Genomic DNA, 25,126 nt, shown 5'->3' on the forward strand with positions numbered 1-25,126 from the left:
ATGGCTGCCAGTACAGCGGTGGTGGTGGGAGCGTTTCCCGCCTCCTCAGCAGCACTAAGGATGTCCGACTGCAGCTTAGGCCTTCTCCCTGCTGGCAAGTAGACATCCCCCGAGGGCTCCTGGGCTGCCAGAGGGATGTCTGACTGCCAGCTTAGGCCCAATTCCTTGGAGAGCGGGCCTAAGCCAGCAGGTGGACATCCCCCGAGGGATCCCAGACTGCGAAAGGGCACAGGCCAGGCTGAGGGACCCCCCGAGTGCACAAATTTTTGTGACCGGGCCTCTAGTTACTGTTATATTTCTCAAATTTAAAATGGGAATCAAGTCAGTAAGTATAAGGGGCCAGCCTTACTCCAGGTACTGCTCTCTCTCTCTTTAAAAAGAAAAAGAATATTTTATTTATTTTTTAGAGAGAGGGAGACAGAGGGAGAGAGAGAAACATCCATGTGAGAGTGCAACATCAACTGATGCCTCCTGCACAACCCCCACCAGGAATTGGGTGGAGCCCACAACCTGGGCATGTGCCCTTGACTGAGAATTGAACCGACAGCCTCCTGATACATGGGACAATGCCCAACCAACTGAACCACTATGGCCAGGGCCAGATACCACTCTCTTAGCCACTCTCTTTGATCATACATATGATGACTATGGTGTATATAACAAGGTGGCAATTCCATAGAATAAAGTCAGTGAAAAGTATAAACAGCAAAGAGTCAATTGTAACATCCTCACCCTTTTGTAGATATAGCCTAGAGCCAATAAAGCAGCTAGAGTAATGTAATTAGACCCCAGTAATAATAATAATAATAATTACTTAAAAAAAATCTATGTCTAGTGAGAAGATGGGTTAGCTGAAACTGCACAAATTGTATCTATAGATCATTACTCTTAAATGGAGAAGTTCATTAGAGCTAGATAGAGATTGTGTTAAAGATGCAGTTCTCATCTCCTCCTGCAAAGATTCCACTTTGGTGGGAGAAAAAGACATGTTTTTTCCCATGGCCACACCTGGTTAGCACCATGGATCTAAACAGAGACTTCTACCAGTGAAAGAAATGGCCCCATGACAGTGAAAAATGTGCTGTTAGAAAATGTCAACTGTTCTTGCTTCAAATGATCCAGAGATAAGTATCACTTTCATAGAATAATAGAGTCACTATTTTAGGGAGATATCTGATTTAAAAATAATAAACAGCCATTAATTTAATTTGACTTGTTTGGGGAACCAGAGATTATCATCTCCACTTCACACTGAAGACATCTTTTAAACATATCACTTGTACAAAGTAATGCTTTGAAAAATCTGAAAACGGGCGGAACACTGAAAGAACAATTTGGAGAAATCTATTAAATGTATTGATTTATTCAACAAACATATACTGAGCACTTTATTTGTTAGGCACTGAAGTGAGTAAAGAAGAAACAAACATAATTCATTCTAAAGGAAGTTTCAGATAAATTGTCAGGGATTACAAAATGCCCAGGGTACTGTCATAATAAGGATAAAGGCAGAATGCTATGGAGGGACATGAAAGGTATGTAACACATGGGAAGTTCAGAGGTTAGGTGACATGATTTTTTTTTCTTGAATCTTCAAGCAAAATTAAGGAGCAGTAAAAAATGAAATTGGGGAGGGAAGGAATCTTGCACCAGGTTAAGCAGTTTGGATTTCATTCTGAGAGCACTGGGGAGAGCTCCAATGCTTCACATGAAAATAGTGGCAACATCAAGCTTGCATTTTAGATGAATCCATCGGGCTTGTAGGATCAGAGATAGACAGCAAGGGAAGAGAGCCGTCAGCTTCACCAATTAGATAATGAAAAACAAGTGACTTAAAATCAGGGAGTGGCAATGGGGACTCAGAAGTAAATGAGACCAAGGGATTGAGGAGATGGTATTGGCTGGCCTGGGTGATTGATTGGCTGTGGTAGGAGAAAGGAGGTCAAGGAAGATGCAGAGGTTTCTGATGTAGACAACTGTGAGTGAATGATTAGTGGTGCCATTTACTGAGATAGGAAGGATAAGAAGAGAAATGAGCTTAGAGAGGAAATAATTCCGTATGTTTATTACATGTATGAGTTTGGGATACATACATTCATACACAATAAATAATGTATCTACTTCAGAAGAAAAGCCCAGAAAATAAAAACTGGAAGTCATTACTACACCCAAGAAATGATCTTCTTTACGAGTGAATAAGAACACATACAAAATGAGGAAAGGGCCTAGAACAGAATCTAAAGAATAAATTGTTTAAGGAATCAATAAAGAACAAGGAGTGTTTATTGATACTAAGGCTGGTAATGTTCTTTTGTGTGGGTTTTTTTTTTTTTCAAAATGAACTACCAGTAAACAACATGTTTAAATAATGGCAAAATCACTTAAAGAAATAGCAAAGATTCCTTGTTCTACAAATTGCATTTTAATCACCCCATTTTCCTCTAAAATGAATCATGAGAAATAAGATAATGAAACTAGCATATTAATATCTTTGATGTTTAAAAATGGACTAGTAGATTGTAAGAGCAAAATACTATGTGTAAGCTTTGATTAAAGTATGCCACTTTATGTAAAATAAAACAAATTCAGTTTCAGTAAATCACTTCAAATTTTACTGAAACTTTACTATAAATACCCATAACTAGACCAATATATTTCCTCACATACACAGAAAAAACAACAGTTTGGAGTATTGGTTTTCATAAAATAGAAAAAATTATTTGAAAGTAATTTGAAATTCTCAAGAGAGTTGGCTTTTAAGAAAAATAAAAAGAAGAATGTTCTAAACTAAGTGTTATTATTTACTACTTTTCAGGTGTTTGGAATTTAAATGCACAAAAGGGAAAGAACATCCAACTTCATTTTCAAGAATTTGACTTAGAAAATATTGCAGATGTAGTTGAAATCAGAGATGGTGGAGGAAATGAGTCCTTGCTCTTAGGTAAGTCTGCAGTTTAAATATTGTGATGGTTGTATGGCTCAAGACGTTGGACTGATGGAGAGAGTATTTCTCAATAAATGTAATCATGCTTTTGGTTGCTACTAGCAGGTGTTAATTCCCTACAATAAGCAATACACCTTGGAGACTAAGAGCTAAGGACACCTGTTATGCAGTTTTCTATGCATTGTGTGCACATCAGGTGCACAAAGATAGCTATTAAATCAAATTTTATTTCATATCAAACTAACAAAACAAATTGCATTCATTATTATTTTATTTTATTTATTGTTTTGCATTCATTATTATCTTAATTGTCTCTTTTACTAGCTGCTTCTAATAAGTTTCTAAAAATGATTAAAAATCAGACCAAAGTTGGTTTTCCCCCACAATCTATTGACCAGTAATTTTTAAATAAACGTGGGGAAAATGTACTATTCTAAAGGAAATTATTGTACCTAGACTATAAAATACATGTCAACCTAATAAAAATCTATCTGTCAAATATAATAGTTGATATCTTATTTAACTACTACCAATTTTTAAGAAAGATATATCTCTAGCTAAGTCATATATTAAAGTATAAAAATGCATAATGGGTCAACTGGAATGCATGAACAACACACTTCACAAGTAAAAGTGTTTTATAACTGTGCTTTGGACTCACTTAAACCATTTTCTATAAAATCTGGCCCGATGCAATCAGTTTGCAATCACATGAAAATTTGACCATTGAGTGAAGACTACAGAGAGCACTTTCCACAGTAATGAAGGGGCAGAGTGGTGGCAAGGGTTTCCTAGTTACGCTGATCCAACACCCATTACACGGGTTTCTTCTGCAAAATCCCACAAAGTTCTAGACTGAGAGCTTCCTGTAAAGGCTTTTGAGAGCCACACGCAGGACAAATAAGCAATGAAACAAGCAGTGAGGCCCGGAGGTCAGTGCTAGGAAGAACTGAGGAACTTCCCATGTGATTTTCTTATGTACAATTATAAAAACATTTTTGTCACGTTGTCCTTCTAATAAAACCTTCAGTGTTCTCATGATCTAAGAAAAATAATTTCTTATCATTTCATCACTTATACATACAAAAATTATTGAAAAGTAATAATTCCTGAAGGATCTCAGAATCCTACTTTTCACATTTGTAGGCAAACAGTTCTTTTGAAACAGAATTGCTTTCAGGGATCCAAAATATAAATTATTTAATAATATGAATGTATTTTTAACTTGCTTAAGCCTTTAATGTTTAGTAAAGAGTATTTCATTGTTTATGCAACCCCCAAATCACAGGGATTATTGCAAAAAAAATTTGAAAACTACCATTTAGATTTATATAATCTGTTTCTAATTAATCCATTCTTCAGATTAGGTGAATGATTCCACTCACAAAAAATGTCAAATAAGTTTGGATGAAGTTATTAAGGGAGACTATATTCTCCACTGTTTCATAACAGTCTTTAGAAGCATCCAAATAACCATTTTTCTGGTATAACATGAGCTTGAATAGTAGTAGTGCTAGTCAGCCAGAGAATGTTATGAGTAATTCGTCAATAAATTATAGAGCCACAGAAACCTCAAGTAATATTGGAAGAGATCATTAGAGAAGTTGGCTTCCAAGAAGCAGTGCCCAGAATGTAGAAGAATATACACATTGCATGGAACGGAGAAAATGGATATATTTCTTTCTAGACCCAAAAGATCATCTCGCCGATTCTCTTGTTTTCCTTTGGAGCAGCTGTGTACACAGGACCTGGCCCAGTAAAGGATGTGTTTTCAACCACCAACAGAATGACTGTGCTTTTCATCACTGACAAAGCACTGACGAAAAGAGGGTTTAAAGCCAACTTCACTACTGGCTACGGCTTGGGGATTCCAGGTAAGTGTACTTGCGATTACGTGTTGCATTGTAACTTTTGGAGCAAAACGATGAAAGCATATAGGACTTCAAGGCCTAAATACGTTTCAATGTTTGCATTCTATAAAACACTCATTCTCCTCATCTTTAACAAAGACTTCCTTCCTCCCTTTACATCTATTTAACCACTACCTGAATATGTTCAAAGCAGGAATCCACATTGTTTTTCAACAAATCTATTTGGCCCTTCGCTGCTGTGTGAAGAGTCAGTGGATTTTATTCACTGAAGTGGGCCATTTTAAATGTTAAAAATGGGGTTGTTGGCGCTGTGAGGAAGAAGGACTGTCTGTCATATACCCTTTGCCAAGAGCATTTTTAGAGAGCAGCAGGGAGACAGGCAAGTGAGCTGTTTGAATGCCAACAACATCCAATTAAAAGATTAACATCATTAACTTCTTAGAGACAGGCAGGGTAAAGCCAGTTCTATAAAGGATGAAGGAATTTGATGCTGATTTTTGCTGGTATGCACAACCTTCTAACCTTCTATTTTTATTATATTCATGTCATAATTAGCAGGGGGATAAAGAACAAAATTGTTTCCTGCCTGCTCATCACGGATACATCTATACCTTTATATTCATCTATAACTCTCCGCATTCAACAATCCACAGGGAACTTTTTCTCACTTGCCGCTCCTCTTGGACTATGATTTTTCTTATGCTACTGCCCACGACTCTGTGGTTCTCTCTGGGTGCAAATACATCAGAAAGACAGAATACAGGTTACTGCCTCCTCTACCTTTCCTTTCCCTAGGAGAGCGTGGCCAGTTTGTCTTTAATTAGAATGTCTAGAAAAGAGGTAGGGTGGGAGCTTTGATCCTCATCCGGCCTATGATCCAATCCCACATCCATCTGTGCTAATACCTGTTCCTCCACTCACACCTGGCCTGGGCCTGTGACTGCATCACAGAAAGCTGTATGCTTTCAGCTTTGTAGTGAATATGAAAATTGACCTGTATTTTATCTACCCTCCCCCTGACTAGAAGCGACAACAATTGTGAGAGTCTATAATGGATGTGCAGGAAAAACATAAAGCCACAATTTGAAAACAATAGGCATTTCTAAAGGGAAAGAACCAATCAAAGCTAACAGTGAAAGGTATAATGGGGGAAATTTTTATAAATCCTGGATATGATTGAAGTGACGTAAAAATCACAAAATGTTACTGCGGGCTGTAAAAAACAATAAACAGGTCAGCATTGTAACTTTCTTGTTTAAATTTTGAAATTTCAAAAGGAAGACTTTGAGTCAAAAGTTAAGCAAGCTTTATATATTGCTGATTTGATGATAAGCACTTAAAAACAGTAGAGTGATATTTCTAAGTCTTTGAGGAGGAACTGCTGCATTAAAAAATGTAGAGGCATATGAATGATATTGAATTATGTGCTCAGTTCTGCAAAGTATCTTCAAATAGAGGAAGCAAATACATAATACCTATTGTACCGGAGGGGAGGGACTCCCAACTTTTTTCTAAGAATAATGTCATGGAAAGAACTTTTGAAAGAAGCATTATTTTCAAAGAAATGGAGGTGAACATTCAAAACCAACTGAACTATAAAAAAATATTTCTAACCAAAAGGGAGAAAATTTATTCAGAACTCCAAACAATTGAAATGATTATTGGCCATTCCTCCACCTGCACCAGAGAAAGCATCTAAAAACAAAATTTTAGAGATGGTTAGTCTTTAAACCCATATTTTAAATTTTAAGTGAGGAGGGAAGAAAGAAGTGGAAAAGAATAAGTAGCGAAAAGGCAGACAGCAATAAATCTCTTCTATTGAAAATATTACAGCCACTGGTTTTATCAGAGTTTCATAATGAGATAAATACCCCACCAAGGATTTTGAAAAATATAAGCAATTTCTATTCTTGATAAAAGCCAAGAGAGAATAAACTGTTGCTTCCAACACAAAATAGAGAACGGATTTTATGGTGTGGAGGTGGGTTATATTTGTTTGCCCTTTCGCTAGATTTCAGCTGCTATGATGATGTCATTTAGGAAGTAAATCATTTAGAGAAAATTCCCTTGATTGAAGTTAGAGCAGAGTCTTCCATGACCGTCGCTGTGTGGTGAGTATGCTGGGAATGTGTTTTCTCATTCCTCCTGGACACGGGACAGATGCTGCTGGGGAGCAGAAAATTGAGTGATTGAGTTGTCATCAGCACAATCTTCTCCCAGAGAGATTTTTAACGCCAAAAAAACTGAAAAGCAATTATAGGACCAGGGAATTGGCAGCAGAAGATAATCAAGCTGGTAATGGAAAGAGGGGTTGGGCACACATATCTGTTTATATTGGTGCTCTGCTTGGCTGGTCATTTTGGGGAGTGTAAAAGGGCTATCATAAATGTTCAGCATTTTTGTGCTTCATTTATCTTCTGAGATATTTTTGGGACAACTTCCAAAGTCTGTATTTGAAATGTAAAACAATTATATGACATGTTTTTGTATCTCCTTTATCCTATTTTTAACATTTCCAGTTACATTCACCTGGAATGTATGAAGTATAGATTTATTAAGATCGGTCTCCCACAAATGTCCCCTTGTTGCTCTTTTCTGATATCAAGAGTCTTCATTTGGAATTTAGCCGTACTTATCAGGCAACTGTGGACGTGGCAGCTGATTACATTGAAGGTTTACAGCCCTCTCTAGATTATGGGGCATGTGCCTTAGAGATCAATTCAGTTTCATCCAAAACCAAGCATATGTTGACTAAATGAGGCAGGGTTACTAGAGGTTTCATAAAAAGGATATGGGGAAATTCAATTCTTAGCAGTATTTTTCTCTCTCTTGCCACTATGAGTATAAAACGGTCAGAAATAAGATTTCAGAGACCACAGAGAATTAAACTTTCGAACTAAAGACTTCTAAATGAAGCTGAACTGCTATATGTTGTTGAAAAGAATAAGAATCCAACTCATGCATGTAAAGAAAATTTTAAAGAGTTTATTTAGACATCTCCTCAGAATTTATTACTTCTAGTCAGTTCAGTAACAATAGACCATTTTGCCCCACTCAGCAATTTTTCATTCAATGCATTCCTCTTACAGAAACAAGTTCATTTTTCTAGACTCCTAGCATATAACCTTTAACATCTTTCACTAGAGCACAAAAAGCAATTACAATTTTTCAAATCTTTACAAATGTTATTATTCATATTTTAGTTCAGATATTTAAACTTCCATTCAACAAATATGCATTTTTCCAATTAAGTAAAACTTGACTATACTAGTAAAAGAGTAAAATTATCAATCAGTTTATCTATGTTAAATTACTGGCATTGAGACATAATGACTTTACATAATGACTTTAGCAAGCTATGAAAACAAAGTAATGAGATAATTTAAAAATAACTAGTGGTGACTGACATTCTATAAGTATATTAAGATATTTGATCATAGATATGTAATTAGGCCATCAACTTTTTAAATAAATATAATAAATATTAAAGTACAGATTTCAAGTAGAATATGAAAATATAAACACATGTACATCAAGTTTTAAACCTTCCATTTTCTAAAGGAGAATTAATACTAGAAAGATAAAATATAAAGTTAACTAAAATATTAATGTTTGCCTGTAGAATATTTAGTTGTCTTCACCCATTTATTATCTCACTAATCTGGTTAAAAATATGTGTTCATGAAACAAATTGATAATTACATTTACAAGAACCCCCTTAATAGTATTACATTTGATATAAATAACCTACTTCTCTCATAGGGCAAAGATTTGTAGAAATAACCAGCCAGGCCATGTCTTCCTTAAAATATTTTTTTATTAAGATAACTTAGCTTTGGGTTGAAAAACATAAATTTTCAAAGTTGAAAATAAGGTATGCAAAGAGCTCCAAATATTGTTGTAAGATACCCAGGGGAATGGATTAGGTATGATTTCTTTTTGTTTATACGGTTATCTGGAGGGGAAAGAAATACAGTTGGCATCTGGAAGAAAAATATTAACTTAAAATTATTAATGCAAAGGATGACTTTTAAATGTTACTATTTTTGCAGAAACCGGTTTGGCTCAGTGGACAGAGCGTCGGCCTGCGGACTGAAAGGTCCCAGGTTCGATTCTGGTCAAGGGCATGTACCTGGGTTGCGGGCGCATCCCCAGTGGGGGATGTGCAGGAGGTGGCTGATGGATGTTTCTCTCTCATCGATGTTTCTGACTCTCTATCTCTCTCCCTTCCTCTCTGTAAAAAATCAATAAAATATATTTAAAAAAACAAACCAAAAAACCCAGAAAAACTTAAAAAAAAAGTTACTATTTTTGCTGTTAAGAATGTTATTTATTGAGTATTCAATGTATTCATATTAGTATGCTAAATACATTTTATTTTTTTAACTTACTTTCATGATGCAATTAAGACATAAATAAGAGTTGGTTTCATTGGAGTCAAGGAAACTGATTCTCAGAAAGATTTTAATTTATTTGTTCCAGGTCAAAAATAAATAAAAAAGAAATGGCTAAATTGCAGATCAAACCAAGGTCATATGATTACTAAGCTCATGGTTTAACCACCATTCAACTTCAAATAAAATGTATTTCGTGTATTAATATGAATACATTGAATGCTCAATGAATACAAATTGGTTGTGTTGGAGCACCCCTCACCTGCTGTGCTGAATGGCACCATATTCCCCTCTCCCACTTGAAAGTACTCCTCTTCAATAATTATATGTATACTATTTTTTAGAAAAAGAAACTCTAATCATTTTTCTAAAATAACTTGAAATAGGTGATGGGTATTGATAGTTGCTGAACCAGTTGTTTTTTTTGTGTTTTTTTTTTTTTTTTAGTAAGTATACTATAACTATAGTAACTCTCTTTATTAGAGTGTATTAGTATTACCAGTGCTCTCAGATTTGGGGCTTCAACCTAGATTCTAAAACAACACAAATGATTCTTTCTTTTCAAGTGCTGTTACGTTTGGTTGTCATAAATTGAGAAAGTCTGTGGAGATTAGTACAATTTAGCTTTGAAACCATTTTCACTTAAATTGTATCTCCTTGAAATCAATATAATAGTTTATGATTAATTTTCTCTTATAACTTTTAAAATGCAGGTTTCCCTCTTCCTTATTTTTATCAAATGCTCTGGCTTCCTGATCATGCCTGTCCATGTGCAGTGCAGGGAAAGATGCATTAGGCCCCTCCATACTCAACCACCATCTTCCTTCCAAATCCCACGTGGTCCCCCACAGAGACCCTGATATCAGCATGTAGCTATGTCTCCTAAGCCATAATTCAAAAACACCTTGAGGGAAGCAAACCCTTCTCTCTGTGTCAGATTACAGTTGTCTCCTTAAAACCAAACAAACAATTCCAGCAGCACCCACTCCTTTCAAACAATGAATCTTTCCAGTAGATGTCTTTCTGCACAACTCAAACTCTAGAAACCAACTCCAGCCTCCACAACTACTTAGTTCCTTCTTGTCCAATCTCTTCATTTTTCTCCTATTTCTTCATGTGCTGATAACATTCTATGACTCTAACGCTGCATTTGGAGTTCAACCCCCAAATTCCTTTCACATTATTGCAGAGTTCCCATTTCTTTTTTTACTACTTTTTCCCATCTGGCTACACTTTGAGTTTCCAGCCTGGTCCAACTTTGGTCCCACCCAAAGGCAACATCCACATTTCTATAAAATAAAGGTTTGGAGGTATCATTTTCACGGTGCAGCCAAGAATTCTTTCTCTGCTTGGGTAACACTCCAATGGTTGTTGTTTATATGTTCACTTTGGGATGGAGGAATTTATTGAAGAAAGATTAACAAAGATTTTGAGGCAGGGGTGTGTCATGACCCATGCTCGGACGCCAAGGAGATGCTTAAGGTTCTGTCCACAGTCTTCTCAAGTCCTATCTCTGGCTTTGACCCTATTCTTTCTGAGACATTCTGAGCATCTAAGTGTATAGTCTTATTCAAAAGCAAAGCTAGCTCAACCATGCTGCTTAAAGGGGCTTGATTAAAGGGACAGAAATGGGGTGTATACTCCACAATCCTCTATTTGTCATTGCTTTATCTTATACAATAAATATTATTTCCCCATAGAGCCCTGCAAGGAAGACAGTTTTCAGTGTAAGAATGGAGAGTGCATTCCACTGGTCAATCTCTGTGACCGTCTTCCACACTGTCAGGACGGCTCTGATGAAGCACACTGTGGTATGTATGCTTAACTTTTAGGGAAATACTTTTATCACTTTAGCCTCTAAATTTGGGTTCTACAAATGTGAAAGGAAGATTATGAATGTGTTTCTTACGACATGTTTTAATGCTTCGGTATATGGACATCTCCCAATGATAGCACCTCTGTTCCCACTCTAGGTAAGAGAAAAGTTAAAATGCAGGCCCCAATTATTTATTTTTTGTTTAAATTTACTACACGTAATAACTAAGTCAGAGACAACCCATATTTAGGGAGAAAGCATAAAATACCACAGAGAGACAATAGCCCACACCAGGCACTTGAGCACCGCTCCTATTGAAGATCATACGCTGAGCATTGCCTATACATAGAGGCACCCTCATCTTTACTTATAACTGATTTTCTTAGACATGGTTCTTTCATCCCTGTTTCTTCATAACCTACTACTCCTGCATTGAGTCTAAGTGAGCCCAGCCCCACTCCAAATCTCTATAATATCATGAGTAATGGCTACTTTTATTATGTCTTCCTTTGGTTTCTCAGCAAATATTGAATGCTACTTATTCTGTGCCATGCATTGTAACTAAGTGCAGTAAAACAATCTTAACATAGAAGAATTAGCTCTATTTCAGCCATGAGAAAACTGTTATATAAAGAGGAAAATTAAGTCCACCAAATTTGTATTTTCAACTTGGGCCTTTCAACATGCTCTTAAGAAAAATTACAACCAATCTCTAAACTCTAAATATTAAGAACATTGCACATTTAGTTCAGAATCCATCATTTACTTTTACCCACTTGGGTCGAAATGACCCTGTGTCTAATCTCTTTAGTACGTCTCTTCAATGGCACGCTGAGCAGCAATGGTTTGGTGCAGTTCAGGATCCAGAGCTCATGGCATGCAGCTTGTGCTGAGGACTGGACCACACAGATTTCAAATGATGTTTGTCAGCTGCTGGGACTAGGGTAAGTAATTCTACTCAGCTCTCTTTTTGAGATTCTCAGACTTTTGATTTGGTATCAAACTGGGTTTATTAAGATACTTAAAATGTATGGAATTTATGAATTTAGAAAGTACACATGAGCAAAAGGGAGAAAAAGATCTCGATTACCCCATTTTCAAAATGTCTTCCACTATTGGTAGCTTTTCAATAAATATGACATAAATATAAGAATGTAGAAAGATTATAAAATCATGTGACTTTATACCTTATGTTCTGCTTTATAGCCTACTTATACATGCATATTTCTGATATCATTAAATATATTCTATTGATTATTATTTTAAAGAAATTAAATATTTCATTTTATTATATCACAATAGATATAACTAATTACAAGCATGCAGAGAACATACTTTTCCTATATCTTTGTAACATGCTTACAATACTTTTGTTGTTGTTTTGGAAAATTTGTAGCAGTGTAATTGTTATGAGAAAAGATATATAAAAGTTTAAGACTTTCCCAAAAAGTATGTCAAAAGTATCTCAAAAGTTGTCCAATTATGTCATTTTTTTTCTGCCCTGAACCGGAGAATGGTTTTCTAATTTGTTCTAAAAGATTATATAAAATTACAAAGAGATATGGTTTCAGTCCACATCTACAAATACCCTCATCATTTGGCAATTATCTCAGCTTTTCCTAATTCATAAAAAATATAATTGATTGCTTTCCTCATAAGGGGCCCTTCTTTCTAATGGATTAATAAGCCATATAATAGTCTTCATGCTATACAACACATATTTTTTAAAATTTATTTTCAAATGTTTATTTTTTTAACCCAAAACATATTTTCCACTAGAAATACCATCAGTTATAATGGTAAGGTCTTCGTGTAACCCATAATGGCTAATCTACAGTAGACTGGGAGAGTTATACTGTATATTATTGTCAAGTGCCTAGCAACCACATCCTAGTAGACATATTTTACAACAGGAAAATGTGTCGAGGCTCCAGTCAGAGTGCCAGAAATGCTCCATAACTTTTTACACTTGGATTGAAAGCTATCAACTCCCTGTACCTCCTACAGTGCTGGTCCTTTAGAAGGGAACTCCCCAACTCCAAGCCTCTTTCAAGTGATGTCAGGCTCAATAGAAAGTCAGTCTCTATCAAGAGGAGGAAATGAGTGTCATCATCCATTATGTAAATAATTATCAGTTTGGTTTGTACCTATTAGTTGGAATCTTCCTGCACTTTGTATATATTATCCTTTTTGTTATACATTGTACCTTGTATTCTAACAAAAACCCTTTCAACATGGGGGGCTTTGAGAAATATAGAGTCTTGAAGGCAAGTGAGTTACAAGGAAATGATGGTTTTTTGATGAAGAGTCAACCAAACACCAAAACTGACAGGTGTTTTTCTTATTCTCACTTTAAGCAAGGCACTGGGTAAATGGTATTGATTCCAGGTTCCATCTTTAATGTTGATTTCAGTTCAGTGGTGAGTCATTTGCTTCCACTACTAGAGTCTCCAATAATGCTGAGGAGCTGTTTTACAGACCCGGGAACTTAGTAGAGTAGGCTGAGGAGATTGGTAACTTGACCTCATTTCCACAGCTGATTAATCCGCATGTTATGTACAATGGGCTTTCACCACACACGGGCTTGTGATCCAATTCACCACCTTTCTAAGCATCCCTATCCTATCTGATAAAAGGGAAACATGGTAATTAGCTGTACATCCGCTACCCTTCCCATTGGCTAATCAGCGAGATATGCAAATTAACTGCCAGCCAAGATGGTGGCCGGCAGCCAGGCAGCTGGAAGCGAACATGAGGCTTGCTTGCTTCAGTGACGGAGGACTCCAACGTACCCCGCCTGCCTTGCTGGCCTCTGAGCTTGCAGTTTGAAACATTGTTACAAATATAGAAGCTAAACAAAACCCCAGAAACCTGCTTACAGCCCGCCGGGATCTCAGAGCTGGAGTTGATACAGTGTTTCGATTATAGAACCCAAATAAACCAGATACCTACTTTCAGCAGCAGAGGCCTCAGAGCTGGAGCCAGAGCTAAAGCTGGCCCAGAATTAAAAAGAAAAGAAAAAAAAGAGCAGTTGGGAGCTTCAGTCACCCGCCAGCCTGAAAACATTCCTCAGCCCCTCACCCAGACTGGCCAGGCACCCCAGTGGGGACCCCCACCCTGAAGGGTGTGTGACCAGCTGCAAACAGCCATCATCCCCTCACCCAGGCTGGCCAGGCACCCCAGTGGGGACCCCCACCCTGATCCAGGACACCCTTCAGGGCAAACCAGCCGGCCCCCACCCGTGCACCAGGCCTCTATCCTATATAGTAAAAGGGTAATATGCCTCCCAGCACCGTGATCAGCAGAGCCACGAGGCCTCCCAGCACTGGGATCAGCGTGACAGGGGGCAGCGCCCAAACCCCCTGATTGCCCTGTGGCTCTGTGTGTGACAGGGGGCGGGGCCACAACCTCCCTATCCACCCTGCTCTGTTTGTGACAGGGGAAGGCGCCCCAACTTCCTGATCAGCCCTGCTCTGTGTGTGACAGGGTGCGGCACCCTAAACCACCCCCCCCAAGGGCCCTGCTCTGTGTGTGACGGGGTAGAGCCATAACCTCCCCATCAGCCCTGCCCTGAGTGTGACAGTGGCGGCGCCTCAACCCCCTGATCCGCCCTGCTCTGTGTGTGACAGGGGGCAGTGCCCCAACTCCCCTATCGGCCCTACTCTGTGAGTGACAGGGGGGAGCTCCTCAACCCCCTGATCGGCCCTGCTCTGTGAGTGACAGGGGGTGGTGCCCCAACCCCCCAATCAGCCCTTCCCTGAGCGTGACTGAGGGTGGCATCGCAACCTCCCAATCCGCCCTCCTCTGTCCATGACAGGTGGCAGCGCCCCAACTCCCCAATCGGCCCTGCCCTGAGCCCGACCAGGGGCTGCACCTAGGGATTGGGCCTGCCTTCTGCCACCCGGGAGCAGGCCTAAGCCAGCAGGTCGTTATCTCCCGAGGGGTCCCAGACTGCGAGAGGGCACAGGCCGGGCTGAGGGACCCCCCTCTCCCCCTCCGAGTGCACAAATCTTTGTGCACCGGGCCTCTAGTATGATTATAAACGTAAGAGTTTTTCCTATGGTGGTTTTCAAATCTTAACCAGTTTCCTGGAGGATATAGGGGATTAAGATGAGTCATTTACAAAGATCAAAAAGGTCAACACCTTCTTTGACAGAAATTTTCTTTTAGTGATTTTGAATGACATATGTTGAGTGATAGCCTAGTGCAGATTCCTGCATTGCATGAGAGAATGTACTGGAAAGGAGACATATATTTTATTACTTTTTAACAGTTGCTAAAATAAATGTATCGTGTTGATTCCTCCCGGATCGGAAATCTAAGCATTAGCAATGATACCGTGTCTGTCCCATGGATGAATAAGACATTATTTCTGCTTCAAATGTGGTAGGGATAGACACATAAATACATCATTACAATATAATGTGATAACGTTGGTGTGCTCTAGGAGAACCTGCTCAATTTGTGCATGTCAGGAAAGGCCTCCTAGAAAATGGCCAGGGCTGAGTGACTGACAGCCAATTCCACACGCTGTGCACTGTCTATTTACATGTTTTCCCCAGCCAGATTTTCCTCTCTAGTTCACTGACCTCATTTCCTATGAATCACACTCCTTCCGTCTGGAGACAGGGACAGAGAACTAGATTTTTTTAGTGTGTGTAAAGCAAGCAGTACATCCCACTGCCTTTGATGCAATGTTTTTGGTGAAGGTCAGACACTCGCTTTCTTCAGAAATGAGTCAGGTAATCTCTATGAAGACTTTAATCTTCGGGCCTGCACCTATTAAATAGTCTCTTTAGTGCCCTGGTAATTGAAAGAAAGTTATAGCCTTAATGAGAATTTGTCTGGACTGGCAACTCAGTGAGTTTAAAATGATGTGTTTGGTGCCCTGGAAAGTAATTTAGCAGTCAATTTATTAAAAAGGCACCGTGGTCTCTCAAGATTATTTATGCAGATAGGCTACAAAACGCAATTCCCCAAAGGTTCTAGTAAATTGTATGAGGCAGATTTCATCAGCCTTCCCTTTTCAAAATGAAACATTTCCATTCCCTGCCATTTATAGCATGCATAAGTAAAAAGTACCTTGAACAACGTTTTCATGTCTCTGATCAAAGCATGAAAGAAAACATTTTATACTGATGCAAGAATAAATGTTCAAGAAACTTGAGTGGTGATTGTTAAGGTGATAACTGTAGTTCTTAGTGAAGCACTCTACCCTGTCGCTTACCCAGTGAATGAACTATGCAATTGATTTGCCTTGCTAAGCCATTAAAAACTAGAAGTCACTTTTCCTTTTAAAAAAAAGTAATTCCAACTGTTCAACTTATAAATAGTGCTGTATTTCTGAAACCAGGAGCAATTTTGATTAAAACTAATAAAATCTAATGTATTTTCTTCCTACTTTCTTTCAATGTTTTTCTTCTTTCTCTTTTCTTATTTTTCTTCTTTATTTTTGCTCCCTTCCTTGTTTCCTTATTCACTTCCTCCTTTTCTCTCTTATTTCCTTCCATTCTCTTCCTTTTTCTATTACATTATCTTTTCAAAAGAAAAGGGAGTGATTTATAGAAAAATATATGCAGTAAGATTAACAGAGTGTTGGGTGAAAATAATGTCCAAGAAAAGGAGGCAAATCTATAAAACATTCAAGGTTGGCATAATTACTAATATTTATGTCTGAGATTTCTGGAAACCCACGCAAAAAAGGAAAACATTAAAGATCACGTGACTTTAATTCTGAGATAACACACATGCCACCAGTTCCATAGGGAAGACAGGTTTCTCCTGACACTAAATTCTAAAGGAAATGTTGCATCGATGTCGTTATAAAATAATAACACATTGAAAGAAATATATGCACTGAGAAAACTTCACCGTAAATGCGGAGGTGTATGTTGTATGCCTGTTATTCAACAATGAACTCCAACGCCAGCTGAGAAAACAATGTTACCAATTGTTGGAGAGCAGGAGAGAATTCACCCACTCTCCCCTCCTTTAGTTCTTCTGGCTGGACTGGTTATAAAATAATAGAATTGACACAAGGCTGGATTAAGAGAAGAAAAAACAAACAATTTAATACTTGTGCACAATATGATGCCCAGATCATAAAATGAGGCTTGAAGAAGTGAGGAAACCAGGCATCCTCCTATACTTTTTAGACAATAAATTTGTGAGAAACTGACAAGACAAAGAGAGTTGGTGCTCATTAGAAAGGAATCTACGCAGGTTTGAATATTCCTTAGAGAGGAATCTAAACGAAGTTTGGGTTTGGGTAGTAAATCAGTAAAGGCGTTTGTTTACACAGGCTTTCCAACTCTGGATGGTATAACTCTTGTGACAAGGTTGCCTAGATTGTCTCTCAGCCCTTCCGAAGGGAGGGCATCTATCATGGAGATTTATTTCCTGCTTTTAGGGGTCAGGGGAGAGTCAGAGAGCTCTTCTTGCTCTTGCTGTTTCTCTGGTGATTTTAGTTCTAAATAGTCCGTATTCCTTTGTAGAATATCTTGGGGCAGCCTACCCTGGGCTCCCCAAAAATGAATTAAGGTCAAATTGTCCACGATGTTGTCCATAGATCCTGTTTCTGACTGTCTCCCCTTCAGCCACAGTTTTGGTAGGAGATGCCAAGTTTGTTTCCTCCCCAAAACCACTCCCTCTGTAAGATAACAGAGAGCAGCTACAGGCTGACCCATCAGTCTCCCGCTTGTTCTCCATACAGTAGCGTTACCCATTGGACCAGCTGGGACCTCGGTTCTTTTCATCGATGTACAAGAGATTTTAAGGTCAATGAAAATGAAAGTAAAGCAACATGGGGTTTGTTGAAGATACATTCCGTGGAGGAGAGGAAGGACCAGTAGAGAAAGAGTGCATGGCCCCAACCCCTGCACTTAAAAGAGGGGTTGTCTGGGTGGACACTTACATTTGCATTCAAGGATGATTGACAGAAACTATCTTTCTTCTGGCCATGCCCTTATCCATAATGCATACAGAAGAAAAAGAAAAAACACAGGGAGCGGGGTCAAAACCAAAATGCAAATTTTATTATAATTAGTCCAGGATCCTAGTACGGTCACATTGAGGTCATGTCGTTTTCCTCTGAGCTTGCTCAAAGAGCCTGCCTGCTGGTGGTCTGCTGGGCCCCGCATAGACAGGCGGTCTGAAAGCAATGTTGGTCCGTCCCCTGTTCAGGGCACCCAGGACCGGCCCCACCCCAGCCACTCAAGTCTAACTTCCTACCTAGCAGTCGGTTGCACAAAGGAGGAAATTAATTAAGTGGAGATCATTTCTTCTCTTGGCATTTCTTTCCTTCTGTGTGCCACAGAATGTTAAGAGTCGAGGTCAGAAAATCTAAAATTAATCAAGCTTACCTGTTGGCTAAAAGCTATCGCGGTGCTGGGGGAGTGCTAGGCGTGTTGCCATGTGGCAAATGAACAAGCGATTGTAGTTGAAATGTGTCTGGTGCTTAAGGGGAGGCTTCGCCACCCTTTGCCTTAAATCCTTTTAATTCACTGATCCCTAGCCTATTAAAATGCTCTCCCCTACCTTCTGCCCTGCCAAATCAGTACTCATTCTTTCCCTCCAATCTGAAAAGGAGCGTCCATTCTTCTCTTTAAAAAACCCTTTTCAGCCTAATCCCACCTGGCTCAGTTCATTACTTAAACCTTTTGGGAGTGTGAAATGAGCTCCAGTGCCGGGCTGCTGCTTTCACAGCATCGGTTATTCTTTTTAGCTTTAATGTGTCCCAAAGCTTCACACATCCCCGCCTAAGCTCCCGCTTTAGGGAGGAATGCTTATCACAGGGAACAGTCTGGGGGCGAGACAAAGGGCGAAACCTAAGCAGGGCCTGAGGAGAAAGGCAGATTTAATGCTGTGCAGGATGTCTTGGTATATCCTTCTCTCTCCCTCTAGAATTCAGCCGTGAGTATAAGCATTTTTATATACTCAGGATACAACCTCAAAAATAATAATAATGAGTTGCATCTGTGTGCTTTTTGACTCATATAGAATAAGGTTTCTCTGAAGCCAGGGAGCTCTGTGAGGGTACACAGCCTATAAAAATGGAAATATAAAGATTTAGAAGTAGGTAGTCAGGAGGCATTAGCATGTCAAAAAGGCAGTGCTATCTGGGCTTTTCTATGTGATACCAAACTCCTGATTTCCAGGAGCTATGCAAATATGTGATAGAGTTATCTGAATCTGCAGAGCTGGACCTGTTTTCAGGATTTAAAATATGCCACCTCTAGTTGTAATCTGGACAGAGTGGCTCTCTGAAAATTAACAACTAATTTCCTTGCAAGAAAAAGAAACTGAGTCAGGGATTTAGTTGCATGTTTAATATTTGCAGAACTTAATATAACGTATTCTCTCTTAACAGTTTAAGTTTTTAGTTCTGAGATTTTGTTTTTCAAAGAGTGACCGCACAAAATTGCTAACTTTTTATTTTGCCAAGCACATTTTAAATGTATGTTTATTATTTCCATTATTTTTTTTTAAATATATTTTTATTGATTTCAGAGATGAAGGGAGAGGGAGAGATAGAAACAACAATGATGAGAGAGAGTCATTGATTGGTTGCCTCTGAAGGTCCCCTACTAGGGATCAAGGTCATAACCCAGACATGTGCCTTGACCGGAATCGAACATGGGACCCTTTCAGTCCACAGGCCGACACTCTGTCAAACCAGCTAGGACTCCATTATTTCTTAAAATAAAAAAATAAGTTATTTAAAAAAAAAACTTTTTGCCACTTACGTTCTGTTTACTGTGAATATAAACTGGAATAAATTGTGTTCAGCCCAAAAAAAGGATGAGTTCACCTTGGCAGGATTTCAAATGCAGGTGGTCTGTCTCAAATTAATTTCCCAGTTTTGACACCCAGCACTGACTCCAGAAAATGTTCACATGAACTGATAGACTGTATACTCTACTCCTAGTTGCTGATATCAATATTTCCTGCAAATAATTATGTGATTGCTTTGTTGTTTTTTCTAAAAGAAGGTTTTGTCTAATTATCCCAAATAACCCCAAACAACATATCTGTACCATTCACTGCAGTTTGTTTATTTTCTCATGGGAAGTTTGAGAATAAAAATGTAGAGAGGACAATCTCACAATATAAGATAGTGTGTGTGAGTGTGTGTGTGTGTGTGTGTGTGTGTGTGTGTTTTCATGTGCATATGTAATCTCTATTTTTCTCATCCAGATAGTGAAAACATCCCTAAGGATCACTATTTGAGCACACCAGGGCAGAATAATTAGCATTTACTAAATTCTTTATTCTTTAAATATATTCGTAATTTACTATGTTCTTTATTCTTAAGGTTTTGTCTCTAGTCTTCCTTTATCTATAATAGGCTTATAGTAAATATATACCCGTCAGTCTCATCATAGGGCAATGCTAATGGTAGGTGTGTAATAAATACATGCTAGATAAAAACTGATTTCTAAATAAATTTTCAATGTTTTTTCCAATTTAAATTTGTCCAGAATTTGTTTTAGAGAAATTAATGCATCCCCCCCTCCCACCCCCCCCACCCCCCGCCCCAGGGTCTGTCTCAAAAGAGATAGCCAAGGGATAGAATAAAATCAGCTGGAGATAATAGAAGCATCTTAAATCCACATCTTTGCAGTGGGTTTATCCTAATAACAAAATATCCAAAATCCTATATATTAAAAGGCTAATATGGAAATCAACCAAATGTCAGAACAACTGGTCGCTATGACGTGCACTGACCATGAGGGGGCAGAGGCTCAAGGCAGGAGCTGCCCCCTGGTGGTCAGTATGCTCCCACAGGGGGAGCACTGCTGAGGCAGAAGCTGGGTTCATGGCCAGCGAGTGCAGGGGCAGTGGCGGGAGCCTCTCCTGCCTCCGCAGCAGTGCTAATGATGTCAGACTGCCCGCTTAGGCCCGTTCCCCCAGGGCCATCAGTCAGACATCCCCTGAGGGCTCCCAGACTGCAAGAGGGTGCAGGCTGGGCTGAGGGACCCCCCTACCCTGTAAACAACTTTCATGCACCAGGCCTCTAGTCCTATACTAATAAAAGAGAAAAATGGTAATTGGCGTACAACCGATACCTTTTTCATTGGCTAATCAGCGAGATATGCAAATTAACTGTCAGCCAAGATGGCGGCTGGCAGCCAGGCAGCTGAGAATAGGAGGCTTGGTTGCCCCAGCGATGGAGAAAGTCAAGGATCCCCGAAGCTGCAGGGCTCTGAGCTCCTGAAGCAACAACTCCAAAAGATACAATGTTTCAATTATAGAAGCTAAAAGATGGCGGTTAATTTGCATACTCAGGCTCCAAGCAGAGCGAAGCCAAACAGCCCTGAAGCAGCAGGGCAGAGAGGCCTCAGGGCCTGGGATCAGCAGAGTCGAGAGGCCTCCCAGCCCCGGTGATCAGCGGAGCCGAGAGGCCTCCCGGCCCGGTGATCAGCGGAGTCGGAGGCCCCGCGATCAGCGGAGCCGAGAGGCCTCCCGGCCCCAGTGATCAGCGGAGCCAAGAGGCCTGCCAGCCCCAGTGATCAGCGGAGCCGAGAGGCCTCCCGGCCCGGTGATCAGCGGAGTCGGAGGCCCCGCGATCAGCGGAGCCGAGAGGCCTCCCGGCCCCAGTGATCAGCGGAGCCAAGAGGCCTGCCAGCCCCAGTGATCAGCGGAGTCCAGAGGCCTCCCAGCCCGGTGATCAGTGTGACAGGGTGGGGAGCTCCAACCCTCTGATCGGCCCTGCTCTGTGCATGACAGGAGTGGCGCTGCAACCTCCCTATGGACCCTGCCTTGAGTGTGCCAGGGGGTGGTGCCCCAACCCCCCAATCAGCCCTACCTTGAGCATGACTGAGGGTGGCATCGCAACCTCCCAATCCGCCCTGCTCTGTGCATGACAGGAGGCGGGGCCCCAACTCCCCAATGGGCCCTGCTCTGAGCCCGACCAGGGGTTACACCTAGGATTAGGCCTGCCCTCTGCCACCCGGGAGCAGGCCTAAACCAGCAGGTCCTTATCTCCTGATGGGTCCCAGACTGTGAGAGGGCACAGGCCAGGCTGAGGGACCTCCTCTCCCAACCCCGAGTGCACAAATTTTTGTGCACCGGGCCTCTAGTATAATATAATCAAATAACAATATCCAAAACCACTTACTGAGCACTTTGTATGCTAAGGGCTTCATGTCTCATGTTATTTAATCTTCACAACAACCCTATGAGGTTAAAATGATCATTGTATCTCCATTGTAAAGATGAGGTAACAAAAGAACCTACTGATTGAGAATTTGTCCAATTATACTCCTGGTAGGGCCAGGGTTTTAAGCCCATAATCTGAGTTGAAGCTCAAGCGTCTTACCCACTAATTACTAATGATTAAATCAATCTTTGACTATTAATTGCAGCCCTAATCAATCATTTTAAAACCTTGTTAAAATCTTCAATAAAATAAAATCCAACATTTCAGATGAAAAAATAAAAAGAAGTACAAGATACTAAATTCTGAGGCATTACATATAGAGCTATTGTTTTAGCTCTCTAGTCAGTGAATCAATGGTACAGGACAAATACTCATTCTGTTTCTTTAAGGCATTGTCTCCCTTGAAAAAGAGAGAAAATACTCTCTACTGAGGTTTTCTCCTCTTATTGGTCATAACATCAATGAGTATTCTTGGAAATTCCCTATACAGACAGAAAAGAGTGTTGGCTTAGTCTGTGGAAGACATTGAACCTTCTTTTGAAAAGGCAATGGGTGAGCCCATCATGCTACCCAACTGCATCATCTCTCTGTTAACCAGTAGAAGACAGCAGGAATTAGTTTCCACCCCAACGGCATAGTTTTATATGAAAACTAAAATCTAAAGTAAATAAAGGGCAGAAACAAGATTAGGAGTTGAGAAGCTGAGCATCTCCGGCTGAGCTTCCAGAAGAAAGTCAGAATAATTGAGAGAAATCTTCAATTAAAACTCACAGTTGAGAGCAGGGATATAAAAGATTTTCATTTAATTACTTCTGTCACATCCCATTCTGGCTCACCAGGTGACATCTGGAAGTCCAGGCTACATACTGTCTTTTTCAGAGCAACACATAACTGATGGCTTTACATTAGGGCTTGTGAGGCTTTGAATTGAATGGATTGATAAGCACAAAAGATTTTCTTTTTCTAGACTGTTCTTTGGCAACATGCATTTTTTAAAGGATGAATTATGCAACAATATGATGCAACAATTCTGTGAAGTTGTCATTAAATTGATCATTAGGGAAAACTATTGGACAATATAAATAAGTCAATATAAAGAAGTCAAAAATCAGACACCCAAGTTATATATATACAAATTTTAACTTTAAGTAATATATAAGCAAGCAAACAAGAACTTGAGGTATTAAGCAAAAATTATACCTACTTCATTGTGGTAATTCTATTAATTTGTGCCATCTTTTAGATAGCAAAACATTTGAAGTTTTATATTAAAATGTTCATTTATATGTATGGAATTCCCTCATTTCTTTCAGTATCCACTGTTTGTGGTTTTTTTATTTGTGCTTTGTTTTGTCTCTATGTGTGTTTTTCATAGGAGTGGAAATTCATCAATGCCAGTCTTCTCTACTGGAAGTGGACCATTTGTAAAACTAAACACAGCATCTAATGGCAGCTTAATACTCACACCAAGGTGGGTCCCAAAATCTGTTCTTGAACAAGTTGCACATGGACTGGAAAGATGATAGATTTCAAAGCCAATCAGATTTTAATTCCACCACATACTAGACACATAATCTTGGAAGTTCTTTATCTTTTTTATTCTTCAGGTAAGCTCAAATAATCTCTATCTGGTCCTATCTGATAACATTGCCTAACCCCCATAGAAATGGTAAGACAGTCAAACAAGATATTGTATATGAAATTGTTTAGCACTGACAGTGATCCAGTAGGTCCTAGTTGCATGTCCTTTTCATCCCTACTCTCAGATTCATAAACAATAAGTCCTATTGAAAGAAATTGTGAGCCCTAGCCAGTTTTGCTCAGTGGATAGAGTGTGGGCCTGCCGAATGAAGGGTCTGGGGCTTGATTTCAGTCAAGGGCATGTACCTCAGGTGCAGGCCCGATCCCTGGCCCTGATTGGGGCATGTGCAGGAGGCAACCAATCGATGTGTCTCCCTCACATCAATGTTTCTCTCTCTGTGTCTCTCCCCTCCCTTCCACTCTCTCTAAAAATTAATGGAAAAATATCCTTCAGTGAAGATTAACAACAAAAAGAAACAAAAAAAGAAATTGTGAGAGTTGGGATAAATTGGTCCAATGTGGATCAGGTTAAAAAGAGCAACACAAGTTAGCTATCATCAAATGAGGAGAATGAGGAAAAAGTCATGGGAATCTTTGCTCTGCCTTAGCAAATAGAACATGGATACAAGTGAGGAAGTCCAGACTTCTAGTTGTGCCTACATATTCTCTCTTGCTCATTAAAATTAGATTCACTTTTATAGCTTTTACTAATGTCTTACAAAGCAACATTCTTTTCATATTCAAAGATCTGTTTTAGCTTAGATTATGTCATTTCCCCTGTCTGAGCATTATTGGTAATTTTTATTGAAATTGACTTCTGAATCTCACAGTTCCATTAAAGGCCAGCTGTGGGCGGGAAGAAGTAACTGCAAGGCAAAGCCATCACTACACACAAGGGTTTAGGATGTCATGGTTGGTGCATTAGCTTGTTTAACAAACTTAATGGTGAAAAATGAAATTATAAAATTATTCAGCTGTTCATGAAAAGGTACCATTTCTGTGAGGTCAACCAGTAACAAACTGATAAAGGAGTATTTTTCATACCCAAGGAGTTTGCAGTAGCATGTTTTATATGAATGTTTGCTGGGCCTTGAGATTATCAGTCTCATGGGGTGAAGCAAGCAGACTACTAGACTTCCTTTGTATACGGCAGGTCTAAATTTACATTACCGTAATAGATCTTGAGCAGTCTGCACGTTGAGAATTTCTTTTACTTATATCTTATGGACATTTAAAATGACAAAAAGGACAAAATATAAAAAACTAGTCATCTTACTTAGATGCATGTTTCAGAGAAAAAACTAGATTATTCTATGCATATCATCAAATGCCTGTATCACCTTACCTTGATGTCCCTAG

The 25,126-nt window shown here is 39.3% G+C and overlaps 1 protein-coding gene across 1 annotated transcript in view; it reads left to right on the forward strand.

Moving 5' to 3' along the window:
- The window catches only part of TMPRSS15 (transmembrane serine protease 15), a 105,221-nt gene that overhangs the window by 61,169 nt on the left and 18,926 nt on the right, over window positions 1-25,126 (forward strand). The window contains exons 16-20 of the mRNA XM_059686801.1: window positions 2,816-2,941; window positions 4,678-4,818; window positions 10,910-11,020; window positions 11,837-11,969; window positions 23,562-23,657. Coding sequence (XP_059542784.1) covers window positions 2,816-2,941; window positions 4,678-4,818; window positions 10,910-11,020; window positions 11,837-11,969; window positions 23,562-23,657 — 607 coding nt within the window. The remainder of the gene's footprint in view (window positions 1-2,815; window positions 2,942-4,677; window positions 4,819-10,909; window positions 11,021-11,836; window positions 11,970-23,561; window positions 23,658-25,126) is intronic.

Source organism: Myotis daubentonii, chromosome 3 (genome assembly GCF_963259705.1).
Source record: "Myotis daubentonii chromosome 3, mMyoDau2.1, whole genome shotgun sequence".
NCBI lineage: Eukaryota > Metazoa > Chordata > Mammalia > Chiroptera > Vespertilionidae > Myotis > Myotis daubentonii.